The sequence below is a fragment of the Maylandia zebra genome, linkage group LG10 (assembly GCF_041146795.1).
Source record: "Maylandia zebra isolate NMK-2024a linkage group LG10, Mzebra_GT3a, whole genome shotgun sequence".
Taxonomy (NCBI): domain Eukaryota; kingdom Metazoa; phylum Chordata; class Actinopteri; order Cichliformes; family Cichlidae; genus Maylandia; species Maylandia zebra.
In genome coordinates this window covers 8719905-8747870 of record NC_135176.1, presented here as the reverse complement: position 1 = coordinate 8747870, position 27966 = coordinate 8719905, and the positions used below count along the sequence as shown (strand labels likewise).

The following is a 27966-nucleotide window of genomic DNA, read 5'->3' as shown; positions in this document are numbered from 1 at the left end:
GGAATTTATTTTTAATGAAATGTGCAACGATATCATTTGAGAAATACGTGTAGATTTTACTCATCGATTTTACTACGCCCTGCGATACACACGTGTGTCGTCACTAATATGCGCCGAAGAGACTTGTGAAAAGGAGATTTGGGAAAATTACCCAACAAGTCGAGAGAGGAAGTCATCATCCAGGATTTAAATGCAGTTTGTTTTCTTTGAAGGGGCGAACACCTTAATGCAGCATGCGGCTAAACTAGACACGGTAATCTCATCCCGGGTCGGCTGCTCTGCGTGTATTTCCAGTACACTGCTGCTGCCGTGTGGTTTAACGTTACTACCGCTAGCAACTAGTGAGTCATATTATCACAAACTGGTGAGGACACACTGGTGAGTGCGGTTAACGCTGCTAGCAGAGCACCCCCAACTAGCTAACGGTACCTGGAAATAAATGAAACTATGTCTGGTTAAAGCTACTCTGGGGCCACCGTCGACCACAAGCAGGCTGCTGTTTCTCAAAGTTCAAGCCAACTTAGCGTTAGCACAAACGATGCACTGAGAGCTAACTTCGTCTCTTGGTCGAAGAGCCAACAACGGCAGAATGTGGCTTTAGCTGGTAAGTTTGTTTACTTCATGACTCACCAACCACTATTATGTTACTTGGCTAACGTTGTCGTTAGTTTAGTTGATATGGAAGCCAAGGTCTATATTTGCAGCAGCTACAAATAGGTTTAGGCTATGTGTAGTCGCTGGCGTTTTCCATTGCAAATGCTACCATTTGAAGTGTTTTTTAACCTTTCTTTTTAAAAAAAAAAAAAAAAAAAAAAAAAGGTTAAATCGCCGTCTTTGATCCAACGTTCGCCGCTAGTGTTTATTGTGGCATGGCAACCGCACAGCTGCAGAAAAGTCACATCTGTAGCGTTTAGCTTTTTTTCTTACGCCAACTCTGACTCAGAGTAAGCTGGCATAGTTTTAGCTCAGCTCAGTTTTCTTTTAAATTATATCTGTCTTTTTCAGTCACGAAAGTTCATATATAATTAATAGAAGGCTGAATTCATCAGTTGTTTTTTCCCCCTCAAACAGAAATGTTATTTTTAACATAAGTAGAAAGAAACAATTTTCTTGGTGGGATACATCTTAAATGCAACCCTGGTCGAAGGCCCGCCACAATAAATACATATGTGTGTATTTATTTATTTATTGAGCACCTGAAGTCTGTAAGAGACATAGAGGGAGCTTTAGCAAGAGTAACTAAGTAATGGTTTTCTGTATGACTTCATCGATGTCTCATATCATTGAAACACAAGAAATGTTGTTCCACTCTTCTTTTTGCCTTCTTTCATTTTGCTACTCTCTTGAGCTTTACAGCATTTGAGTCAAATTAAGGTCTAGACTGGACTATTGTAACATGTAGATATTTTTTTGTTTTTCTTCCACAGTCTTTGAGTTGTAGATGCATTGTCTTGCTTGTGATTTTTTTTTAATGTATTTATTTAATTTTTTTGCACGACCAGCCCCAACCAAGCTTTAGATCTTAATCTCTAGAATACTTTGGTAAACAGAGTTTAGGTCCTGTGGCTGCAAACAAGACCAAATGATCACCACTCTAACACGTTACTATGAGATGTTTGTGGTGATATATACGTGTGTGCATGTATGTATGTATGTATGCATGTATATATTAGGGGTGCAACGATACACAAAATTCACGGTTCGATATTTTTTCGATACAAAAAAAATGTTCATGCTTTTTAATTTGTCATTTATTAAAATTATAAATATATATTTTAACTCAAAAGTACAGTTTTTAAATTTAATGTTGCTGAAACAACAAAGTAATAAAAAAAAATATATATATATCTGATCGAGAAATCACTCATCTTTGGAAAAGAGAGTTTATTACAGAGAAATAAAAGCTATACTATACGCTTCTTCTGGGCTATATTCTCAGCAGCATATTAAACATATCAGGTCCCCATAAGGAGAATCATGTGCTAACGGCTGTCTATATGACTCAGGTAAAGTTTGTAGCATGCGTGCTTGTTGTTTTTGTCTGCTTCCACTTGTCTTTGCACTAGGATGATGTCGGAGTAAATGTGCAGTCATATTCGTTGCGTTCCCACTAGTGCTGTCAGCGTTAATCTCGTTGAAATTACGTTAACGCCACAACACGGCAAGTTAACGAGCTACCGCGGATCGCCCCGTGCCTGGGGCTGGATGGCCAACACGTTAACGAGCTAACTGCGATAACACACTAGTTCCCACCAATGTAATTGAGCATTTCCTGGCACATCCAACATACTGTTTTACTTTTGTCCATGACGCGCTTACCTTCAGGGTCATACGTCACATGAAAACCAAAATAGTTCCAAACGCCACATCTGAATTAGGGTGGGGGAGGTTCAATTTGCCATGTTGCAAGGAGAGCTTAACTTGCTAGCTTGCCCTGCACTCAAGATTAAATTGAGAAAAATAAATCAGTTAGCAAATAACAGCACAGCTATTTAACATTAACGAAACAGGATTAAGTGTAAAAGACTAAAATCACAAACTGCAAAGAGGTAATGCATTCCTTGAACTGTAAAGGACTGCCCCTGTACTGTAATAAAACCCATAAATGCTACTGTTAAATTCAACATGGCTCTATGTGTTTAAGATTTATTTTACTCTATTTGCTAACCCTCCACTTAGTACTTTTTGGTGGGAGTGGAAGTGCATTTTCTTTCCACTTTCATGTAGCTCAGCAGTGGTTGAAGATGGGAGGATGTTCCCTTGATAGTTAAAGCGTGTAGAGAACAGTTTAGTGATGAGGATTCCAAGTGACTTGAATTGATACAATGGGTCCACTGTAGCTCTCTACCACACTGTCTGCTTCAGAGGAAGGAAATGTTCACAATCTCAAAAAGAAAGCCCTCTGGGGCATAGATGCATTGCATTTTTATGTGGTTTTCTCTGCAGCTCTTGCACACATCCCAACCCTACCCACCTCCCCTTTGTCCTACCTGAACACTGTTTACAGAGTTAAAGTTGCAATTAAATGGTAAGGGGAATGCACTGCAAATGCAAAAATGTAAAAGAATAAAATTAAAAAAAAAATAGAGAAAGAAAAAAAATTTGCAATCAGGATAGGCATACAGTTTTAGGCAGTAGAAACCTTGATAAATGTTTAAATGTCAGTGTTGGGGTATTGATTGTTGTCTTAATTTTTGCAATACAGGACTCATCAGATGGAGGAGTTCACAGCAGTCATCCCATCTGCTGCTTTCTAAACTTCAGCTATTGTGCCTTTTATCAAACTTGTGCTCCTGTGACTGTGCTAGCCATGGCTTCTCGCAGTGTTGATGAGCCACCAAGTGATACCAGGAATTTACCATCAGTCTCCGAAGAGCCTTCAAGATGTTACCCAGATGACGTCGTGGGAGAGCTTCAGCCAGACACCATGAATGCAACAGTGAAATCTCAAAAATCTGGAAAATTCAGGAGGACTGCCTTGACATTTTTTGGAGTTCGTAAAAGTATCTGTATTCTACCAAGCTTTTTTGGAGGAAGGAGCAAAAATCAGAACAAGTGGTCCACTAAGAAAGGGATCAGCAAAAGCAAAACCCATGACGGGCTGTGCAAAGTCAGTCAGGATGATGGTCTAAGAAGCGGGTATGCCTCAGCTGGAGATTTTGAGTACCACAGCCAGAGGGACACTGTGGGAGAGCTCCACAGTAGTTGTAGCAATGAATGTAGTCATCCTGCTGCTGAGCAGAAATCACTGACTCTTGGTCGGCAAAAAAAGGGTTTGAGGAGTCTTTTTCACAGTTTTAAGCATCACAGAAATCACAGAAATGATGGATTGGCTAAAACTGAAGTGATTGCAATGTCCTCTCCTCACTGCAAGAAAGAGGTGCCTGTTGTCCGGGACATCAGCCAGTTTGTCACAGAGTGCCTGGGATCTGAACCCAATGTGCCTGATTTTGTAGACGTCACAAGTGATATTTCCATTGGTCCTGAACGTAATGAGGCCAATGTGCAGACAGTGTTAGAGAGGAGTCTGGAGAAAGAAAGCCCAAAGTCAGAGGTTGACGAGCAGGTGAGTGATGATCAGCTGGAGGAAATGAATTTGATAGCCGTAGTCTCCAGTGAGTATGAGGAGCCAGCTAGAGGACATAGCGAGCCCTGTCTGAAACTTCAGATGATGTCGGAGGCGTCCGAAACACCGGCTGGCTCAACAGATCAACTGGACATGATTTTTGGGGATGTCGCGTCATTGAAAAGCTTCGACTCCCTCACCGGCTGCGGGGACATCATTGCAGATCAAGAAGACGACAGCATCACAGAGAGTACAGTCTCTGGAGAGAGGAGCAGAAATGGAGGAAAGAGGGCTTCTTGTTATCTTACTTATCAGGGAGGCGGCGAAGAAATGGCCTCGCCTGAGGATTTGGATGAAACTTGTCTTCAGGATTTCTGGGGGAACAATAGTTCAAAGGAGGTCTGCTACAGTTGCAATCAAGACCACACAGACGTGACTGCTGAGCTGACGACATCCCACAATATGGACTTGCTGAATAGTAGCAGCGGACAGCAAGCCGGTGGCATGGACTCCTCCTCAATTGCTGATGTATTAACTCCTCAAAGTGAGCATCAGGAGTCAGTTCCAAATAGTGATGAGGGCTACTATGATTCAACTACACCAGGGCCAGAGGAAGGACGAGAAAAAACGGACAGATTTCAAACAGAAAGGCTACCCAGAGACAGTTACAGCGGCGATGCCCTTTATGAACTTTTTGCGCCTGACGAAAGTCTCGTGAGCCCACGTTATGAAAGCAAATCCAAACTTCCCATTTCAAAACTGGGTGACTATTCAAGTCAACCAGCTGATGTTACAGATTCAGCCTTTGTCCCAGAAATGAACAAATTACAAATAAGTGCAGAATTATATAAAGTTCATGATTTTCTGGAGATGCCCAGCACATGCAGTAACTCCTTGGAGTTGGCACACAGTGTGGTTTGTCGGCCAGAAATCGCTATGAATAAAAACTGTAACTTGAACACAAAAGCCCAAGCTTCAGTCAGAGTAGATCATATAGAGCTGCATATATATGATCAAAAAGAAGATGTGCTTGCTTCCAGCGAAAAAAGAGCCAAATCCATAAATGCTGACACTGAGAAAAGGCATAGCAGCTTATCATTCCAAAGCATGTCTGACCCAGACTTTGAAACGTTTTGTGAACCCAAAGAGGAACATCTCGAGGAAAACAAGCCTGTGGCTTTACCGTACCGAAATATCACTTCTCCGTCTGAAGATTCTAACAACGACATGGACGATGGGCAAACTGTGTGTTTTTCACAGGCACTCGTGGACTTCACAAAACACACTCAAATGTTGAGCAACTTGCACGACAATGTGGATGACTTGGAGACAAATTCTGCCATCACTCCAAATGTGGAGGCCTTGCCTACCATAGTCACGTTTGATGTAGTGGATATGCATAATGAAGGTGAATATGATGAGCAGATTCACATGGAACTGGAGGAGGACATTTCATCGCCCTATCAGGAATTTGAGGAAAGCTACCTACAAAAGGATGCATTTGCTGAATGTGACTATCAGATGTTAGACCTATATGAACAGAACATGATCAGTAATACATGGGCGGTTGCCAGTCTCCCACGGCACCTCGGCCTTACAAGAGTCAGTCAGTCCATGCCTAACCCATTGTCTCTAGAGAGGAGAAGTAGGTCTCTGGACACAGAAAGCCTTGAGTTGAAGATGCCTGACTCGTACAGAGAGAACAGAGATGCTATCATTTCCTGTCCTCAGACAGAAGAGGACTTGGAGAGAGATGCCTCACCATATTACAAGAAGAATGTAGTCGTGTCTGCATCAGAAGTTCGACACAGCAGCAACACTATGGCCTTATCATGGCAAACGAGGTCAGAAATGGCTTTAAGCCTTCCTCTGACAGATGGGGAAATCAGTGAAAAGATGCAGAGTCTCAGTCAAACCCAAGTACATAAACACAAGATATTCTCTGTCACATCCAGCAGTGAATCCCAGCGTCTTTGCTCTAATATGTCGGACAGCATCTCCTGTGATTTACTTTCACCAAACACTGAGCTTTACAATAGACAGTGCCACCCTCCTTTGCAGTTAGAGTCCTGTTTACCTCATAGCACTTTTGTTTATTCTGGAATGATGGAGGACGTAGCCGATGATATTGATGACAACGTTTTTTGTCAGACTGCCACTAATTTGCAATCCTATAATCAGTGTGGTAAAAGTCACCAGGTTGCAATGTCTCATACTGAGAGTCCTCTGAGCACATGTGTGTCTAAGGATGAAATGTCCACCATCAGTGAAACAAGAACACCGAGGGATGTGGTGTGACCTGTAGCCTGCAACAATCTTCCTGAGGCAACCTTGAAGTGGAAGGCTCTCAATTTTTCAGTCATACAGTTATTATAACATGTATATTTGCCAGCGAGTGTTTTTATGGTCAACCAATGGAGGAATGGTTCAATTTTTATTTGCACAACTGCTTCCATTGAAAGGTTGTTGACACTGTGATAGAATGGAAGTGGAATGAAGTTTGGGAGTGTGTGACATCATTAGCACAGTGCTCGGAAGTCAGATTTTTCTGACTTTATTCAGATTTTTCTGAATTTTCTGCATTTGCACAGTGAACAGTAGGTTATGTCAAACTGGTTACATATATGGTAGTCCATCAAAGGCATTTAAGGGAGTAGTTGTTTCATTTGCATTTGTATCGAATCATCTCATTAAGCTATTGAATTTCACTAGAATGTTCATGCCCACGTGTAGCCTCGGCATCCAGGCCTCAACAATAATGTCATACTTCGTTTTAGTGGGTATTCATTAGCCTGGTGTCCAGGCTGACCAAGTCCTGCTTACTTTGCCAGTTGCCTCTAAACACATGAATGCTTATGCTTTTAATGCCGGCTTATGTTTGTATTTCCTTTTCTTGCTTTTCCACAGTCTATTGCTCTCATGAGAGTTATGTTAGTCCCTCTATGCTATTTTTTTTGCCATACTGGTTTAAGGAAAGGCCAAAAAGAAGTGTTAGAGAGAAGCACCTCCATGGGGTATATATGAATCACATTAAGCTGTTTCTATTTTTATCTTAATCTCAAAATGCAGGTAATTCTTACCAGATCCAGAACAAGATGAGCAGGTATTAGAAATGTACAGACAGTCATAGTTCATGCTTCAGCTGCTATTTGCTTTACATACTGTAGATAGCTTTGCAGAGCAAAGCTACATTATTTGTATAGCACATTTGACATGCAGATACCCTGTTTGTGAAAATGTTCTGCAGTAGTGCGTGTAGAAACAGCTAAGAAGTTAAATATGTTAAAAAAATGGTTAGAGGCAACAAAATTAAAGGGAAAAAGCTACTATCAGCCACAAGCTTAATGTTTGTAGACTGACAATCCAATCTGGCCTTTTTTTCTGTTTAGTTTTTTTTGTGTTTGTGTGTGTGTGCTGTTTTGTTTTTGGCTTATTTTACAACAGCTTGACCACCTGTGAAGTGCAGAATTCTTACTAAAATGTTGCACTCCATATTTGTGCTACTGTAAGCTTGCAGAATGAACAAATGGCCTAGTTTTTGTTTTTTCTTTTTAATATAAACTGCTATTTTGTCCATGTATCAGTTTCTTGTGCATTACTGTTTGTTCAGTCAGAGGTTAAATTGTCAGATGATTGTCATAGATTTTTTTTAACAGTAATATTAAAAGAAATGTCAGAGAATTTGTATTTATATCCTAAGCTATTTGTACACTGTAACATGTATTCCGGATTATTGCAAATTCCTTTTTTGTTTTTCTTTTGTAATAGTTTTACAGTTATATTCAATTCATGTTACAGTGGGAAATTTCTCTTGAAAATCTGTTACTTATTGAAATGGAAACACTGCCTTAGGTAAAAATAAAGAAGCCAAAACGTTTTCCATTTTCACTCCTCTTGTTTTCTTGCACTCTTATGTTTCCTTACAAGATTTTAAAACAGAACAGGTGGAGGACAAAAGAATAAGTGGTAGGCCTTAAACATGATCTACTGCAGATGGACAGTGCCTGAATATCATGTCCTTAAGAAGTAGGGAAAACGTCCAGCATGGAACCCGACATAGAACCTGACTGATGCATCTGGTCAGAAGAGGGGTACAACCGTGGGTATCTACAGCAATCTGTAAAACACTCTGGAGGCTGTGTTGTGGATTGGAACTGCATTTCAAATAGTGGTGTTGGAGGTATTGTCAAATTAAGAACAAAGAGAAGTACAGTCAGATTTTGATCCACCTGCAATTCCATCTGGAAAGTGACTAATTGGCAACAGATTCATTTTTAGCATGACAATGATCCCAAGCACACTTCCAATACAGTAAAAGCGTACCTGGATGATTCAAAACAAAACGACTATATAGCTCATTGATTGGCCTTCCCAAAACTGGAACCTCAAAATTACTAAAGCAGTGTGTGATCATCTTGACAGAGAACAGAATTCCTTTCGAAAAGCCTGGAGAACTATTTCTGAAGACTACTTATAAAGTTACAGGAAAACTGCCTAATAGTGTTCAGGTTGTGTTGAAAAATAAATATTGACATTCAAGCTTGTTAGAAATGAACAAACTCAGTATTTGCCCTGTTGTATATTTCCAATTATGTTTGCACATGTTTAAGTACATTTCTACACTCAATTTCCATTATCCTAGCAACAAATAAAGAAAAGGGTGACTTAAGAGTCTTGACACGCTACTTTCACGCTATTGAAAGTACATGACAATAGTAAGTCACTCAATGCAACAAAAACAGGGCAGTTGGGCTACATTGCACTTCTTATAAGAAATAACACCTTGATCGGTGTTTATAATAAAGAGCTTCTCGTCATAGAATGTTTTTCAGAAGGCAACGAAAACAAGTGTGCTTTTGTGTTTTTGCTTTGGAATAACGACAGTTCTCAAACTATCACTACACGCAACCAGGAAAAAAAGCATCGTGAATGTTTGATAAAACCGCATGCTGAGAGAGCAGGAGGAAGAAATTGGCTATTTTGACCCTGGTGGCTTTTCACAGTTAAGGTTACTTGTTTCCTTCGCCTTATCTGGCAACCCTGACCAAACTGCGACAGCGCCAATGGCAGCAAAACATAACTGTTACAGGCGAGGAGGATGACAGCAACAAGGTGAGATGAGCATCGTTTGAATTCAGCGATGGCGGTGATATACGTGCAGAATATGTAAGGCATCGTAACGTATTGGTTTTGTTTTAGTTACATCTGAAATGTTAAATGAGCGTCAACTTTACCTTAAGTTACTATAGTATTCCGGCAAAAATGTTAGCACACGCTCAGCAACTGAAGCTAACTCACGTTAGCATATTACCCTGTGATGCCTCTGAGATGGCTTTATGTTAGCTCAGTCGCGTTACCTAGCGTTGCTACCGTTAACCAAATAAGAGACCTGGCTTCATTGACAAGGTTGTTGGTTAACTTGTAGCTTGCAATAGGCGTTTTCGGCCGTTCTCAAGCCATTGACGAATAGGACAACCCCTGTCAAGCTGTTGTTTTTATGTAGCGAAAATGTTGACTCCAGTTGTCTGATTAGACTGGCTTGCTAGCGTATGCTAACCACAGCCCGGGGCCTAAGGGTGTCAAAGCAGTTCTCTTGAATCAAACTGACTTTCAAAGACGACGTCTTGTGCAGTGGTCATGTTACAGCGCTATTGTAAAGAATGCGTTGTAAGTACAAACTGTCTTATAATGACATGTTGTTTAACCTTCCTTTCATCCCTCTGAACTCATGATGCTGTCGCTAAAGATATCAAGCACTTGAGGTTTTTGTATTGACGTGTCAGCTTGTTAGCAGAATCATTGCACACACACAGCCCACCAAAGTTCATTCAGCAGTTCAGGAGGGTCACTAGGATTCATGTTCCATTTTAACCTTAGTTACAAGTCATGTAGTTTGTTTCCTGTAGAGGCAAAAACTTGATCAATCTGAAAATGGACTTCAGTCGTCACATGTTATTTTGTCTGCTGTCACTGTCCAGCTTAGTGTGTGTTTGTGTTGGGATGCGTTCATGAAACACAGGATTAAATAGAGGAGTCTGTAAAAGTCTGATTTGGCGCTATATAAATAAAATTGAATTGAATTGTAAAAATGCATTTAAAAAAACAGGTTAAGAAAAAATTCTGTCAGCAGACCAAAGTTGGTTGGACCTTAAGTGGTTAATAATATACAAAATTTAACTTGCTGGGAAGAGGGATCATGCTTTAAAGACCTGAACATATTTTCATGATTTATACTTTTGTTTGTATCACTATAATTTGTTATAATTCAGTTTTGTTTAATGATTGCATGAAGCAGAAACACTCTTGTGTCTTTAAGCACAGCAATCTATAAATAATGATGATACTTGGAAGAAACACCTTCCTTCCTGCTTGCCATGGATTATAACTGTAACTGTAAGTGACAGGAATCCACTAAGATAACTGCTGAAAACTTGATGAAAGTTGATGATTAGGCCATATGATGAAGAAATTAACATTTTAAAATTTAAATTGAAGTTTGTTTTGTTGTTTTTTTTCTTCTTTTTTTGCAGTGAAAACTGCTGTTAGAGCTTGTGGAAATGTAGTGCCAACCAGCATTAATTCTTCCTGCTATACATCAGATGTCTGAAACACTGATCAGGGTTAGTGAGGAAATGACATTTTATCTTTCTTCACTGGTTTCCCTGGATGACATTTTATTTCCTTCTTATATTGAATCATATCCAAGTAAAAAAAAAAATCTAAATGAAGTTATTTCCAATACAGTTCCAGATCATTGTTACACACCCTTATGCTAGTACAAATAATATGCACATGTTGTCTTCTTGTCTTCTATTGATTTTTGATACTTTAATTGGTGAGCCACAGATGTAGAGCATCTTCCTATTGCAGTTTTGGGGTGGTGGAGTATGTTGAAGGAGTATGTAGGACGTATATTTACACAGAGTTCTGGAAACTGGCCGTGCTGATTATGTATTTACATTTTGTGTTTAGCAAAACCACAAAATATGAGAACAAGGATCGAAAGATGTAATGTTTTCTTAGTTCTATGTAAAGTAATGGAAAAGTGTACCAAAGTAACAATTTTAAATTTATTTTCTTTATCACACTGGTGATTTAGCTGGTGGTTTAAGGCGTCAGCCTTGATTTCAAGATGTATAACAACACAAGCATTAAATGTAACACCAGCTTGCTGTGTACTGCAGTTTATTCCTGGTTTGTTCTGGATACTAATGTTGGGTCAGCTTCACGAAAGATGGCTTCACGGGCCTGCCTCACTTGTTGCTATGAAACAGATCTGCATGAGCCTGTGTGTGTGCAGGGATAGTCTGGAGGTCTTGCTGAGACTAAGCCTGTGAATCTGGAGGTGGAAGGGAAAGGATTGAAAGAGCTCTAGCTCTTTTTAAACACGTATTCATGTGCTCATAAAATGTTGTAAATGACAGTGGGTTGTGTGAGCTTTTGTACTGTGTCTGCCACTAATCCTAGAAGTTCCACAACAGTGCCTCATCGCCCTCTCCTTCGTCCTTCTTACAGCTGCGTGCTTAGATATTCAAACCATGGTTTGTTCTCTGTCCTTACACAAGTAGTGATGAGGAATGAGACTAGGCTCTATTGATGCAGTAAGCCTACACAAAACACTGACATCACAAGGTATGCTTGTTTAGCCATAGATTGACCTTCAAAGTAGCTCCCATGAATGTCGGTGCCTGTGCAGTGTTTTGCCAATACAGTGACGAAGTGTTATTACATGAGCCAGTGCTTAGAGTCAGACAAATGATTCAGTCAATTTTCACAATGCCAAGACTGGCTTTTCTTTTTATAATGCTCACCCCAAACAAAGGTCTAAATGTGAGTTTTAAAATTTTTTAAATCACCGCTTCATGAGTTTTGATGTAGAGTTGTATCGCAGCTGTGGTGTTCTGCATTTACTGGCTGCGTGAAGAGAGATGATGAGCTGTGTTTGTGTTAGTCGTGACTGGTAAAAAAGAGTTAGCTGATGACAAGGCTGTGTTGCTAAGCAACTCACATCATGGGCTGTGCCTCTTGAAGCTCGAAGCTGGCTGTACTGTCTCTGCAAGACTGGGGGGAAAGTGTAGTATAGTGTGTGTGTGTGTGTGTGTGTGTGTGTGTGTGTTCAGTAGAGTGCTTACCATGGACTTTATTTGATTATCAATATCCATGTGTAAAAACAATGTGCACTCTGAGCCGTTGGCAGCGTGTTGTGGTTTAGACTCCGAGCACCCCAAAATCCCCGCAGTGCTTTACCATAAAACAGCTTTGCTCCCTGTGGAATTCTCCTCAATTCAGATTGATTGTCAGGGGATTAGTGGTGCAGGCTTACACTGTTCAGCCCACACTTCTCTTAGGTTATGTTAACTCGTGTACTTACACCCCATGTATGTCTGGCTTCAATGTTGCTATGAAGTTAAAATATGGTGTTTATTTTAAATACCTGTGTGATTTGTATGGGGGTTTTTTTTGGGGGGGGGGGATAGTTTTGGGGTTTTTTGGGTTTTTTTTAACCAGAATGCTGTGATTTTCATTTTAAAACCAGAAAAATAGAAGGACTTTGCACTAGGCAAGAGATCAGTGACACTTTAATGTTTATATCTTTGGCTTTTGTTTGTCCAAAAATTGAGATTGTTGTATCTGTATGCTACATGAAAATAAGCAAAGAAATATACACAAATCTGTTTAGGTTTATTGGTAATTTTAGTTTATAAATGCAACACCTTGTCAGGTGCTTTGCTGTAGTTTGTAATTACTGCTTAAGATACATAATTGGTGGTCAGATTTTTATGAATTAGTGGTCTGTGTGTGTGACATGTTACTTTTCATTAAAAATGCAATAAAGCATAGTTTTGTAGTTATAATTTTATAGTCAAGTATAGTTTGGGGATATTTCAAGTGAAAATAAAATGATTTTTTTTTTGTTGTTGGAGGGAAGTAGGAAAAGTTCAGTATGTTCCTCCATTTGTCAATGAGTAACGATGCCTGACGGCTACCAAAAACAAGCGCTGCTTTAACTCTTTCACCCCATAAAGATGATATATGAGGATCTCCCCAGTACACTTAGTGTGATCTCTGACTTCATTATTAACTTCTGATACTGAGTCATTTTGTTCTATAAGCAGGCCTGAAATGTGACAGAAAAGGGCTTCAACGGTTACTCCTAGTAGGCTTTGAAAGGGTAAAGAGTAAAAACATTGCAGTTGTGGCCCCCAGCATCATAATTAAGGGGAAAACCCACCCATGGCAGTTATTTGCTAATTAAGAATCCAGTGTCTCATATAGCAGTGTCAGGCAGACCAGTCAGCATGTGTGATTATTGTGCTTCATTTGCCTGAATAATTCAGTCACTTACTGCAGATGGTATTGTTTCTTGCTGGTGGAGAACTTACTGGTCTACCACAAGTAGGGGCAGAAGACTGGGGCTCAAAAGCGTTTTCCCAGGTTTTATTGGAATTTGTTAGAAGACATAATTATAGACTAATTTGATATATATTTCTGAGTTTAGTATTCTTAGTGTTTTCTATTAAATAATCTCAAGTACTTACTTTACCTTTCAACATTACCTTTATTATGTATAAAAGAAAGCTGGGAGCACCTACTGTACTTACAACTGAAAATCTGCCATACCTTCTAAGTTAGTATTACGCTGGACCATCCTGGAACCAAAAGCAAATCTCTGATATGGGACCCTCCTAATCTGCCATGCAATCCAGTGGTTCTGTTTCCATACCACAGATTGTACTAAAGATTGACATCACTCATTGGTTTACAAACTCCTGTTCTAAAGCCCTGAAATGGGCATTTTCATATGAGCACAGTCGCTTTGAGACACTTATAGTGTAAGGTAAAGACCTTACAATAATAAAGATAAAACCCAACAATCAAACAACCCTCTTTGACCAAGCACTTGGCAACAGCGGGAAGGAAAACTCCCTTTTAACAACTCATGATTTCTATTTATAAGTTGTCACAAACAACAGGAATGCATATATATATTCGTCAAATAAGATAAAATAACATTTGTCTTCAAATGTGGACCAGCCATAGTTGCCACACAAAAACCCCCATTTTAGGAAAGGAGGGGCCAAACTTACTATATCGTTGTTAGATTCATTCTGGTATCTTCCCCCAGTGTCTTTTTTTGGTCCAACTTCAGATTAGGTGCTCAGGAAAAAAAATGATTGATGAAAGAGACATATTGACCCTTATTTTTGTTGCTTTCTTGCAGGATTACATAATTTGATTTTACCTGCTCACACAGTAGAGGCCGTAACCCTTTGGCCTGGAGGAGAAGCCTGCAGTGCTAAAAGTCCATCCCTTAGCATGATTAGCTGGTTGTGGTGGAGGTGAGGAAGCATGGAGTGGAAATTTGGGGTGTCAAGACAAACGTGATGACAGCATGGTCCATGGTGGAGAAGCTCAAAATGGAAAAACGCCCGTGCAGGGAGGAGAACATTGACTCAAGCGAGGCGCAGCATGCCACTGACGAGTCTGAGGATGGAAGCAGCTCAGATAGCGAATCGGAAGAGCAGCAACATCGGAGGGTTCAGGTGAACAGCAGTAGCTGTAAGAGAAGGGAGCCACTGGCTGTAACAAAACCCCACCGACAGCTCTGTCGCTCCCCATGCCTTGATCGGCCCAGTTTTTCCCAGAGTAGCACTGCGCAAGACTTTCGTGAGGATGAGACCAATGCAGCACCAGGGGCTAAGCCCGCCAGTGAGCGAGAGTACCAGACTAAGATGGAATTTGCTTTGAAGTTGGGCTATTCAGGAGAGCAGGTTGAAACTGTGCTCCACAAGTTAGGGTCTGCTGCGCTTATTAACGATGTTCTTGCCGAGTTAGTACGGCTCGGAAACAAAGCAGAGCCTGAAAACCAGTCTTGCAGCAGCAGTACAGCCACGTCAATATCACGCTCCCCCTGTGTTAAAGAGACTGTTAGTCCCGAAGTGTCAGTGGAAGAGGAATCTGTGGATAGTTTTGATAACCTCAGGCCTATCGTCATCGATGGCTCAAATGTGGCAATGAGGTGAGGGACACAGAGACTTAGACTCACATTGAACTGGTCTGTGCTCTGTGCAGAATAAACTTATTGTCCTGAAGTATTTTCCTTTAATAGTCAGCTGTTCCATGAAGTTAACTAAACCTAATACTGTTATGTTTTGATAGCCACGGAAACAAAGAGGTGTTCTCTTGTCGTGGCATCCAGCTTGCTGTTGAATGGTTTCTGGAGAAAGGACACAAAGACATCACTGTGTTTGTTCCAGCCTGGAGAAAGGAGCAGTCAAGACCTGATGCCCTCATCGCAGGTGACTGTGCATTCACCTTACATCATAACACTGGTTAAACCGTTACCAAACTGATGCACATAAACTCACTCAGTATTCCTCTTTCAGATCAAGAAATCTTACGCAAGCTGGAGAAAGAGAAGATCTTGGTTTTCACCCCGTCTCGGAGAGTTCAAGGCAGGAGAGTGGTGTGCTATGATGATCGCTTCATAGTGAAGCTGGCTTATGATTCTGATGGAATTATTGTGTCAAATGACAACTACAGAGACTTGCAAAATGAGAAGCCAGAATGGAAGAAATTTATAGAAGAGCGACTCCTAATGTACTCATTTGTCAATGACAAGTAAGAAACTGTTACTGTCATTTTATGGCATAGCTATACTATGTAAAATGCTTTCATGAATACCACTTTAGACTGTACAAATAAAGTGTCTTTTTAGAAACGTGTCGGGGTTGTTTTATGTAAATAAATCAACAAAATAAAGACTATATATGTTGCATGAACTGTTGCATTTTTATATTGTGATCTATAATAGACAATAGGAGTTTTTGAATTCTATTCTGTGGTAGACAGTTTTGCATTTAATAATAAATATTTTTGCTATTAGGTTTATGCCACCTGATGATCCATTGGGAAGACATGGACCAAGCTTAGAAAATTTCCTGCGCAAACGCCCCGTTGTTCCAGAGCACAAAAAACAACCTTGCCCTTATGGTAGGTTCTTTCTTCAAAATACTGCTATTCTGTCTGGGTATTCAATGTGTTTGATTTTCTTAACTTAATCTTCCGTTTCTTTGTACAAGGGAAAAAATGCACATATGGACACAAGTGCAAGTACTATCACCCAGAGCGTGTCAACCAGCCACAGCGCTCCGTGGCTGATGAACTACGGGCTTTTGCCAAATTGTCTGCAGTGAAAACAATGAGTGAAGGGGCTTTAGCTAAATGTGGGATTGGTCCAGCAACAGTAAAGGGGGACAGCAGCTCTGAGGCCAAACGCGTGGCACCCAAACGTCAGTCTGACCCGAGCATTCGTTCAGTGGCCTGCGAACCTCCAGAGGCACTGTCCGCCATTAGGAAGTCTGAGACAAATTCAGTGCCTTCCCTCGTGTCTGCTCTCAGTGTGCCCACAATGCAGCCAGCCAAGAGCCACGCAGCTGGTGCCTTGAACACACGATCAGCCAGCAGCCCAGTGCCAGGTTCTTTGCAGTTTTCTCACAGTTCTCTGGAGCACATGTCTAGTGTACAGTACCCTCCTATTTTAGTTACTAATAGTCATGGCGCCTCTGTAACATATAGTGAACAGTTCCCAAAGTATGACTCAGTTAGTGACCATGGCTATTATTCACTGCACAGTGATTTTTCAAATATGAGCATGAGCAGCATGCATAATGTTGACAGTTTCTGTAGCATGGAGCACGAGCATGTGTATCAGAGAAACCCCAGCCACTGCCCTGAATCCTGCCTCAGCCATTCAAACAGTGACTCGTTCTCGTCTTATGGGGACCTGTACCCAAGCTCTGTGGACAGTAGCTTAGAGGAGAGTATGAAGGGGCAGCAGCAGTCTCCCGCACAGACTAGGATGCAAGCGTTCTCCCACGGGTTTCGTCATGAAGCGCTGACTAGGGTACAGAGTTACGGACCAGAGGAGCCCAAGCAAGGCCTACGTAAGCAGGCTGGGTCTCATCTAGCACCACATATCCAGCATGCTGCAGTGGGAGCCAGGTCCAGCTGTCCTGGAGATTATCCCCTAACTCAGAATGTTCTCCCACCTTTGTCCTCACAACCCACACGCTCGCTAGGTATGACTCGTATGGACAGCATATCGGATTCAAGGCTATATGATAGCAACCCAATGAGACAGAGGCGACCTCCACTGTGCCGTGAGCAGCATGCAAGCTGGGACCCTCTCCCTTGTGGTAATGAGTCCTATGAATATCATTCATATCCACTGAGTAACAGCTTGATGCCATGTTGTGAGCGGGTGATGGTCCGCAGCATGCCAGACAAAATGGAACAAATCTGGAACTCGCCATGGGAGGCCCCATCTGGAGCTGAACACCAAGAGCGGTATGCTATCCCAGACCACCAGTATCAAACATACAGGAACCTTTGTAACATCTTTCCTGCCTACATAGTCCACGCTGTAATGGAGAAGAACCCTCATTTGACAGACCCGCAGCAACTTGCCGCTGTCATTGTTACAAAACTGAGGTCATGCCACTGAACAGTTAATTGTATGAAACCTTCAAAATGGATTTAATAAGAGAAATGAGGATTTCTTTGCAAAGATAGGCACATGTTAAATGTTGCTCCATGTGCAATGTCTGCCCTCAGGAGTTAGTTGTTTTTAAATGTTTCTGGTAGGATAGAGGACATTTTTGTATGAAGTGGGGTGTAGCTGATACAAGCCAACACCTTATTAGAAATCTGGTTCATAACGTATTCATACTACCTGAGCAGGAACAGGGAAGCAGTGTCTGTTTAACATGAAAGGTAATTCCTGTATTGTCGTTAACCTTTGGCAGTACTGAATTTAAATGATGTTACATGTTGTACAAAGTTGTAGAGGCTGAAAACAATATGAAATATTCAATCCATTTTGTAAAATATATAAATAAAGTAATGTGTGAAATAAAGTAAAATAATGAAATCTAAACTCATATGTATTTATATATACAGATGACACCACCTGTCACCTTTTAATCAGTGTTCAGCTTTCAAGGTAAAAAGCTGTTAACAGAATTAACATTTTTTGCTCTTGTTAGCTGTAAAAGTCATTAAAAATGAACTCCGTGAAACACACAACACAGATAAAGTAAACTTTTAGATTTCCTTTTATTATAAGGCTGCAAAGGCCACTTAGCTAACAAGCTAACATTCTAGGTAGGTTGTAAGCACAGAAGACAGTTTATTATAGGAATTAAAATTGGCTGATTAATTCAGAGAGCAATCTTTTAAAGACCAAAAAACACTAAAAGCCATCATTTATTTCTTCATTTCAAATCAACAGCTTGATATTGGCACTTGTGAGCTAATCGACAAGCTTGCTAGCTAGTTAGCATTAGTTGGCAAACACAGTAACAAAACTAAGGAAGTTTATTTATTTATTAACCTTTATTTAACCAGGAAGATCCCATTGAGATTAAAAACCTCTTTTTCAAGGGAGACCTGGCCAAGATAGGCAGCAGCAGATGTCTCACAGTTACAGAAATTACTCAAACACAGGCAGCAACAACACACATGCAACAATAAGTGAAAGAATACAAATAAAAAAAAAATTAAAATAAAGTCAGTTAAAATGACAATCAATCTAATTGAAACAGTTACATGTTATGGACTTGGCCTCAAGGATTCGTAGTTTAGATTTAAAATAAAATGACTTAATAAAATGAATTCAGTCATTTACTTCTTTATTTGATATCGCTAGCAAGAGGTATTTAAAATATGTATCTGTATTGAGATGAAGTCATAAAAATACTAATTGGACATTTGAAATATTACTTTAAACTTGATTTTAACCATCAAACAGTTCCAGAAGTTACTGTATTTTACAGAAGTGAACGTGTTTATTTCATTTAGAATTGTATTGCTGGGTTCTGTTTGTAGACAGCTTACAATCATAATTTAAGACTAAAGTGAACCCTAATGTAATTGTAATTAATTTCTGTAATATTGAATGCGCGTATCAGTGTGAACAATTGAATGAGTAAACGAGTTAGGTAAATATCAGCACGGGAAATAATTACATGGTCCTATCTCCCACATTTTTATGAAGATCCTGTTCAGGTGCTTTGAATGCGTTATGAAAGGCATTTAAAGTGTTTCTGATGCAGTGGAACTATTAGTAACCATGCAGTCTGCCTCTGCTGTAAATAATATTTATGATTAGTTTTCTTTTGTTTGTTTGTTTGTTTGTTTGGGGGGGGGATTTATTTTGAAGATGAGTAAGAGGGAGGTAGGTATATACCTCACAGCATGAACTATGACATTTTATGGCCTTATATCTGAGTGACCTCACACTTATTCATTGTCCATTTGGTTTCGGTGAACGTCTTTGTCATTGAAGCCTCATAATTTCAAATGTAAAGCACTATCTCAGTATCTAAAGAGATATATTTTCTCAGCCTCACTTAACAAAGCTACTATTTTGGTAGAATTTGACAGTGCACAAAGCAAGCCAAAAAAATTATTTGACTTGTATATATGTGCGCATGTACATATGATAACAGAAAAGCCATTATTTCAAAGTCATTTATAAGCTGCTAAATAATGCCAAAAAAAATAATTTATATATTGTCAGTATTCAAAATAATTTTAGTTCACAGGATCAATTTGATTATAGTATAAAAAGAGCATATGTGTTTGGATAGTTTATATAGTGTACTGTATAGTTAGCTGTCTGATTTTATTGGATGCTACATCCAGGATTTTCCTCTTTATAAAATTGTCATATCTGTTGTGCTAATCCTTTTCAGTGTGAAGTATTCAAAGTATCTTTGTTTCACGCAGTAGTTCTATTGGACTTGTTCAAGTTGCCGCTGGAGCAGTTTGTTTTCAGGTGCAAGTCAATTTATTTTCTAACTACTTTTACATGCACCTTGATAGTGTGATCATTTGAGCTTTAGTCAGTTACCTAATTATGATTAATAAAAAAAAGAAAATTGTTGTCTTCACTTTAAGTCATCAAGTGCTAATGTCCATGACACACCTAAGCCAGGGAAGGTGGTATCACTGTGGCAGTTATCTAGCAAAAATCCAAGATTACTGCATCTAAAGTTATTATATCCAAAGTCTAGTCCAGTGTGTGGTGAACAAATCTATGGATTTTAATATTAAATGAAGTGGTTTAGTGTATTAAATTGAACAAGTGCATTTCTAACATTAAGAAGGTTTTTAGATGGAAATATGCATGCAGTAAAACATGCTCCCCTATAATAGAGCACATCTCCTCACATTACATTTAGTTCAGTTGCCCCTGTAAGAAATATTTTCTTGTAGAAAGTAATTTCTTATATAATGTACATGCACTTAAAATATGGCAAAGTTGATTGAAACTGCAGAAAGGAGACTTTTTACTGCGTCAATATTCCTGTGCACCTAAATAAGTCATCCAATCTTATGCTGTTACCTGACTTCCAGCTTCCTCTCATGTGCATGTAAATGTGGTAAACTGAGAATTCATTGCTCCTGGCTATGATGTGACTTTAGTAGGGACATTGGAAGTTGTAGAAGTATATTCTTTGAGATGGAAACAGTGTTTACTATCACAGTTAAATGTTTGCACACGGAATTCTGATACCGACTGAACTGAAGTTATTTATCAGATAACTCTGAGGATCTGGCTTAAATAGTTAGGCCTGGTAGTAAAATAAATATTCTGATATTTTGTAAAGTATTAGGTTTAAATAACAAAAAATTGAATGAACACATATTAAATACATTTCTGTGAATGCTTGAAAGCATGTTGGAGATGAAAGTTTCTGTATGGCTTTTTATAGGAGGCTGGACTGCTAATATACAGATGTACAATACACATACGTGCAGCTGGTCTCTAAGGATTGTAGAAAGATTTGGCTGTGCCTTGCAGCACACTGCTCTCAGGATGCTTTCACTTTTCTAATTTTAAGTCTTTCCTGCCAAAACCAGCGGTTACTGGCAAAAGTGTACTCTGATCTAGTAGTTATATATAGATATATTTGTGAAATTCCTACATGTAACATGTAGTACCTTAAAGTTAGTTATTTATGGTTGAGACATGAAGATGGCATTGCAAAACTTTGTACTTTTTGTGAATATCCTCTTTATGCACCTTGAGTGTTCGAACAGCGAGCTAACAGGCTGGATTCATGTGGTGCAACTTCAGAAGGTATTTGTTTTCCATAAGGGTGTCTCTGTAGCCAAAGACAAATGTCGCAATATTAAAAAGTACTCAACGAAGTTGTTTTCTTGATTTGCTCGTGGTTTTTGTAACAGTAATGTTGATTGGAAAGTGTTGAACCAGGCCTTGAAAAATTTCTGCCTTTATCAAGCCTAAAAATGATGATGTTGGGTACTAAGTTTGGTATCTGACTTCTTATACTAGGCGGTGAGGCCTGGTATTATTCTGCTTCAAACAATACACTTGCAGAAGTTGTACTATGTAAAGCCAGCCCATATAGCACAACCATCCTCCTAGCGCGTTTAAAGGGAAATGCCACTTATTTTCAGGGTTCAGGAATGGTAACCCCTAGACCTGCTATTAAAGTGCACAGTGGTTAAAGGCTCATTTGTAACAGATTCAATTGAGTTTCAACAAACAACATAAATACATTTGGTGTCAGTTTATAGTTTGTGTCCTTCATTATGTTAATAAATGATTAAAAACGCTATAAATTAATGTTTAGCTTGTATTTTAGAAAACGAAGCTGCACCAGACTATCACAAAGCTGTCTATTTGTCATTTATTCTCTGAACGTGTTCATGAATTTTTAAACTGAGTGGTATTACTCTTTAACAAGGCTAATTATGTGAGCCTGACCTTGTCTCCTTGGTGGTGCTTTTAAAGATGCATATATATATATTTCTTTGTAATGTTTAGCTAGAACCGTAATATGTAGACATAAAGAAAAAAAAACTGTCGAATGTGTTTTGCCCAAAATTATTTTTGGGCTTTGCTGACTTTGTTTTTCATGAAAAAAGACGAGGCTACGTTAGGCCAGCTGTCTGTTCATGAGAAGGTGAAACAAACTGCCTAAATGTTTCTTCATGTGAAACAATCAGATTGCAAGGCTGCTGTCAAGGTTGTTTCTGGCATTTGGCTAAAAGTTTGCGTGCCATCCTTTCCCTTTGAAATAATTGAATTGATCTATGCTCCAAAAACTTTGGAAAACTTTGCAAAAACACTGAAGCGCTGTATGCTACAAGAAACTGCTCTAAATAAAACAACAACAACAACAAAAATTGGCTTTATTGCTAATTGTAGCACCAAATTAAGATCAGTCATTTGCCTTTTTCACTTAGAAATATTTAACCTTATTGAGGTCCATATTCAACATGAACACTGGAATAGTCCATTGGCCATGAGCTAAATTGTGCGTGTACTCAGTAACTGTAATGTAGGATGTAGGTCACAGCATAAATCCACCAAAAAGCAAATGGTCTGGGTTTGTTGTTATGTTTTGTGTTAAATCTGGAAACTTGTTTGGCAATGGACTACTTCCAGGATAAAAATAAAAACCTCATTATTTTTGCTAAATACTTTCAATGTACTAATCTTTCTTCTTTTTTGTTGTTGTTGTTGTTGCTTTGGATAAATGTTACAGACCATAATGGTGGTTTTTAATCCTCTCCCTTCCTTTCTAAGTGCCGCAAACAGCTAAGTTACAAATGTCTAGAATTGACTTTTGCTTGTTGATACAAATTGTATCTATACCTTGAATGTAACAAAATATGAAATGTATAATATGAAAATAGTTTTGTTTAAATAAAGGGGGAAAAAAAACAATGCCATAATGTTTGTGACACTGTGTGTCACTGGGAGTAGCCCACTGGTATGTACTTATTCTTATACTGGGTACAGTAGTTAAATTACAGGGACATTTATGTGCTACATAAACGTGCACAGATACCCTGTGTACAGCAGTAAGCATCGTGTCCTCTCTGTACATAGTGTTATATATATATATATATATATATATATATATATATATATATATATATAAAAACATAAATAAAAAATTACATTAAATGTACACTGCTGTGAAAAAGTATTTGCCCTCTTCTTAATTCTTTTTTTGATTTTGGATATTTGTCATATTTAAACATTTCAGATCAAACAAATGTGATTTAATGTAGTTTTTAAATGACGATTTTGTTTATTCAATTTAAAAAGCTAGCCAAACCTGCCTTTGGCTTAGTACATTAAATAGTCATTTAAAAAACTGCATTTTGTATTTACTTGGGTTATCTTTGTGTAATATTAAAACTAGTTTGATCATGTACCTGTGACAAATATAAAAAAAAAATCAAGAAGGGGCAAATACTTTAACAGCACTTTTACAGCGCAATCTGTAAATGTAACAGGTATTTAACTTGTTTTAAGTAAAATAATTTTGTGTTGTAAACGTGTGCATCTATTTCATCTGATCTGATATGTCTTTATGCTATTTAAATGGGAATTTAAATATTTTTGGATATATTTTGCTGAATAAAATATGCCAAAGTTATTCTTGGGTGGCTTTGTTTAAAAAAAACAAATAGAAAAAAAAAATCTTGTGATTCAGCACACGGGTTGTCATGCAATGTATTCTATATTTTCGAAGACAAAGGTTTTCTTTTTCACACACTGTAAGCAAAGGGTAACTAGACAACAAACGCAAATCAGTGCATAGCCTGGCAGTTTAAAAATGGTTAAAAGCACGATACAAAATCTGCAGTCTATCATTGGCTGATGTCTGGATGCCAACTGATGTCACCACATACCATCCACACCATTGGCAAGAATGAGACTGCAGTATCATTAGTGACTGTAATAAAGTGCGAGTTTTCACTCTGATTTGTGTTTGATCTTTATCGGTCTTGAAAGATGCTTTTGAAACTGGAATTTTCTTAGAATGCTTGGCTGTTGATTTAATGACTAACCCTCTATGTTAACAAAGCAGAGGTGTGTTGAATAGTGGATTCTTTCAGTACTGAATTCTTCACCAATTGTAATTTATTAATGTTGTTATCCGAGGCCAGTTTGCATTTGATTAGCACCGTTTTCAATGTGTTAACACGGATATTGTCAGTATTATATCAGAATCTGTTGTTGGCTGAAATCAAGACCAAAGTGATTTTTGATGTGTACACTTCTCATAACTGTCATGATTATTGATTCAAATAGTTTTCGGCCCTTGATGTCTTGCAGTTTGTGCGACCATATGGAATGCTGGCGTACGAAATGTCACGACAACAGGTACACGCATATAAACAGGACTGTACATATACAGTATACAGTGTAATACTCAGGTTAAACACACAAACATTTTAAATCGCAGACTTGGTTGTTTTCTAATACTGAGAAATGCAGTGGTCACCTTTCTGAAGTATGTGTAGGTCTCACCTTTGAATAGACCGTTGTGTCTGCCATGTGAAAAAGGGAAATATAAAACAAGTTTTTTGTGTTGTGATGATCTGCAGTATTGTAATTCACACTGATTAGAAAGCATTGCTTTTATAGACTAATATATACGAAAATAGACTCTTTGGGTCTGTGGGCTCAAACAAAATGTAAGTCTTAATGACAAACTGTGTTTCTCTCCATAAATAAAGCAGAATTCTGTTCCAACTGTGTTTTATCTCTTTTTAATGAGGTGGTTGATTATAGAAACAACCGTGTTATTTATTTATTTCCTGTCCCGTTTGGCTCTTTTGCCATCAGAATTATTGTCTAAAGGCAAAGAAAGATGCCCAATGGATTTACTTTACCAAATTGACCATCCAGCCTTGCCGTAATGGTCCATTTGATTCACCTTTTATTGTTTATTTTATTTTCACTTGCTGAATACGGGACAGACTTGACTGGGGGAAAGAAGGGGAGAAAGAAAGAGGGAAAGAGAAACAGCTGAGAAGAGGGACGGGGGAGAAGGGCAAAAAACAAAAACCAACAGAATGGGCAGAAAAAAAGAAAAAGAAAATGCATATATCGATCACCTGGATCACCTGCTGAGAAAGAAAACAAGCAGAAGAGAACAAGAGTAATAGAATAAACAACATCACAATGATATATGGGAATATGACAGTAAATACTACTGAGTGACCAAGCCCCAGGCTGAGAGGCCGGGGGCACCCCACCTCCGAAGTGGCCCGAGCGAGCCCCAGGCTCCAGGCCCCGATAAGCGGCCGCCAAGGAGTGAGCCGGTGTGTACCTGGACGCCCATCCCCAGACACAAAGAACCACCAACGCACCGATGTCTGAGGGAGTCCGCCACCAGCAGGGGAAGTGGTGGTGGGGGGAGATAGGCCTCCAAACCTTGGAGGGCCTGAGATGTCCCCAGAGAGGTGGCGTCTGATACCCAACCTGACATATAGACACAGACATACAGGCACACACAGATACAAACATCCATTCCCACCCTCATGCTCTCATATGCACTTACTCCACACTCAACCAACGTGGAGACAGACATATTACCCATTCTCACCCTCTAGAAGGACGGGATACTGGATAGAGGTGGATGGATTGATTGTAGACACTGCTTTATATATGATAAATGGACAGGTTCTTATATAGCCCTTTTCTACTCGAGCACGCAAAAGGGCTTCATAAAACATGCCTCATGCTTCACACAAATGCTTTTTCTATAGCTAACATTCACAAATAGATGAATGCATCAGAGAGCAACTTGAGGTTCAGTACCTAGATAGGGATTAAACCATCAACCTCCGATTAGTAGATGAGCTGCTGTACCTCCTCAGCAACCTATAATACATAATATTTCATTTAATATAGACTTAGAATCAGGCAAAACCATCAGCTGAGGCGAAGAATGTAATGTTACATCATTTGTTTTGAATGTGTTATGGCAAACACGTGTTGATTTAAAATGTATTCTGAAAGTAGCAAAACCGTCCTACGTCATCACTGGAAGATATTTGTCAAAATTACTTTTCCCCTTTACCATTTATTTTAAAGTAATTATAGCCTAAATATACTTTGAGATTATCTTTTAAAAAATCAATTTGTACTTCTGTAAAATGATCCCACAGGCTGATGCTATAAACCACTCTGCTTATATACTGCAGCTGTGCATGTGCAACAGGTTACATGGCACATGCACACTCTCTGCTGGTGGAGCGGTGCAATAGCTAGAGCCATGCGCCACTGACACAAGTGCAGACTTTTATTATTTTATATGAAACAATTATAGAAACCTAAAAGGCCTCTTCAATTAAAACTGTCAAATACTATAATCTGTCTGTCTGAGAACTCCTGTCTCTGGCTCCTAACTTCTAATAAAGCACTTACTCCACTGCTCCTGTGAGACCTTTTCCAACTGCTGTCAGGTCTGCTGATGGATACTGTGCTGAGTGTACACGAAATGATAAATGGATATTTAGGTAGACTTCTTGGGATTAATATCAGCTATGAAAGAAACTACAAGTTGCAGACAAAAGTTATGGATTCATTCTGACAACATTTCTATGCTGCAACAAATACGGTGTATTTTATGCCCAAGAATATGATAATCTGTTTTTTTACTTTTAGATCATTGGAAACTCAATAGGGTTCGTTTATGACAAAAAGAGCATTCCTTGCACAATGTTAATGTTCAAAAACCACTTTTCAACAAGAAGAGTGGACATGTCCAAGAAACAGTCTGCTCTCATCTGCTAGATTGTGACAGCTGTACACGTGTGGTCTTGGAGCCGTCTTGCCTCTGATTTGAAAGCAGCATGCAGCTCATTCAGTGAGACTGTGAGTGGTCATCCACCATCATCAGAGATGAGTCAACATACAAACTCAGTGACATCTCCATGCTGCGCTCTCACTGAGAATATTCAAACACCAGCCTTTTTCAAAGATTCCTATGTCTAGTTATTTATATTTTCCTTTTTCCTTTTATGGCATGTGTAAAATTTGAATGCTGTTATCGCTACATACCATACGCATATGCAACTTTTTACTTTTACAGCATAGGCCCGAACAACGGTTAAGCACATCTTGACTTAAATCAAATAGGAGGTATCTTGAAGCGGGAATCTGTACTTTAATGGCTTGCAAAGATGAGGGGGGCGAGGGTGGGGGACGAAGGATGAGAAAAAACCTGCAACCCTGCAACCACCTCTAGATGTTGTTGACCACAAATTTTCAATCTGGGCTGAGAACTTTCATCCAGAGCATGTACAAAGCAGTGTAGAAACCTCTTTTAAGGTTCACGATGTTGGTTTACTGCACTGAGACAGTGTGCAGTTTCATGATTTAGGCGCTTTATGTGATGCATACTGAAAGAGGAGGCCTTAGAGTTTGTATTTCATCATATTGCATGCTGCACTTGTAAGTATGTCACTAAGTATTACAGTTTTATCCCCTGACAGAGCTAGATAAATTCCAGAGAACACAGAGTTTGAACAATTTATAGATTGGTGTTAAGTACCTTGACAATAAAAAATCATTCCTCTGAAAATGGTCAGGTACAAGGACTGCACTGAAAATGAATGGAAATGGAGCCAATGTCCAAAGAAAGGCTTTGAATGACCATCAGAAAGCCTGGAGAACTATGCCTCGAGACCAAGTTAAAAATTACAAGAAAGCCTAACTCCTTGGAAGCAAAATATTTAAAAAAAATGGGGGGGTGGTTCAAGACTTTTGCACAGCACCGTATGCATTATTTATCCTATAGTAACCCAATTCTACAAAACTACATTAGTAAAACAACCACAACAGTTGAATTAAACAGTAATTCAAAAGCAGCCTTTTTATTTGTTAAGTCTGTGAACGATGTAGCATATCAGCCTGCAATTTTGCCATTAACGATGATGATTTTCTGGGAAATTATTTGAAATGCTTAAAATGTAGCCAATAGAGGCGGGGCAATCGATTGAAATATCGATAGTATCTATACTAAAGAATCGATACTAGTGCGATTGGATATATA

General features: G+C 39.0%; 1 protein-coding gene across 6 annotated transcripts; it reads left to right on the top strand.

The window, feature by feature from the left end:
• The first annotated feature begins 119 nt into the window (after positions 1-119).
• Positions 120-24656, top strand: zc3h12b (zinc finger CCCH-type containing 12B). Of its 6 annotated transcripts, none has more exons than XM_076888983.1 (6): positions 123-604; positions 14289-15086; positions 15227-15366; positions 15454-15688; positions 15954-16060; positions 16150-24656. In XM_076888983.1, the coding sequence occupies exons 2-6, from the start codon at positions 14452-14454 to the stop codon at positions 17571-17573; spliced, it is 2541 nt and encodes an 846-aa protein (XP_076745098.1). In that variant the 5' UTR covers positions 123-604; positions 14289-14451; the 3' UTR covers positions 17574-24656. The 6 variants fall into 6 exon arrangements, with proteins under 6 accessions (XP_004557447.1, XP_076745098.1, XP_004557448.1 ...); XM_004557391.4 differs by lacking the exon at positions 123-604 and adding an exon at positions 8948-9178; XM_004557392.2 differs by lacking the exon at positions 123-604 and adding an exon at positions 9159-9232.
• Positions 24657-27966: the final 3310 nt, after the last annotated feature.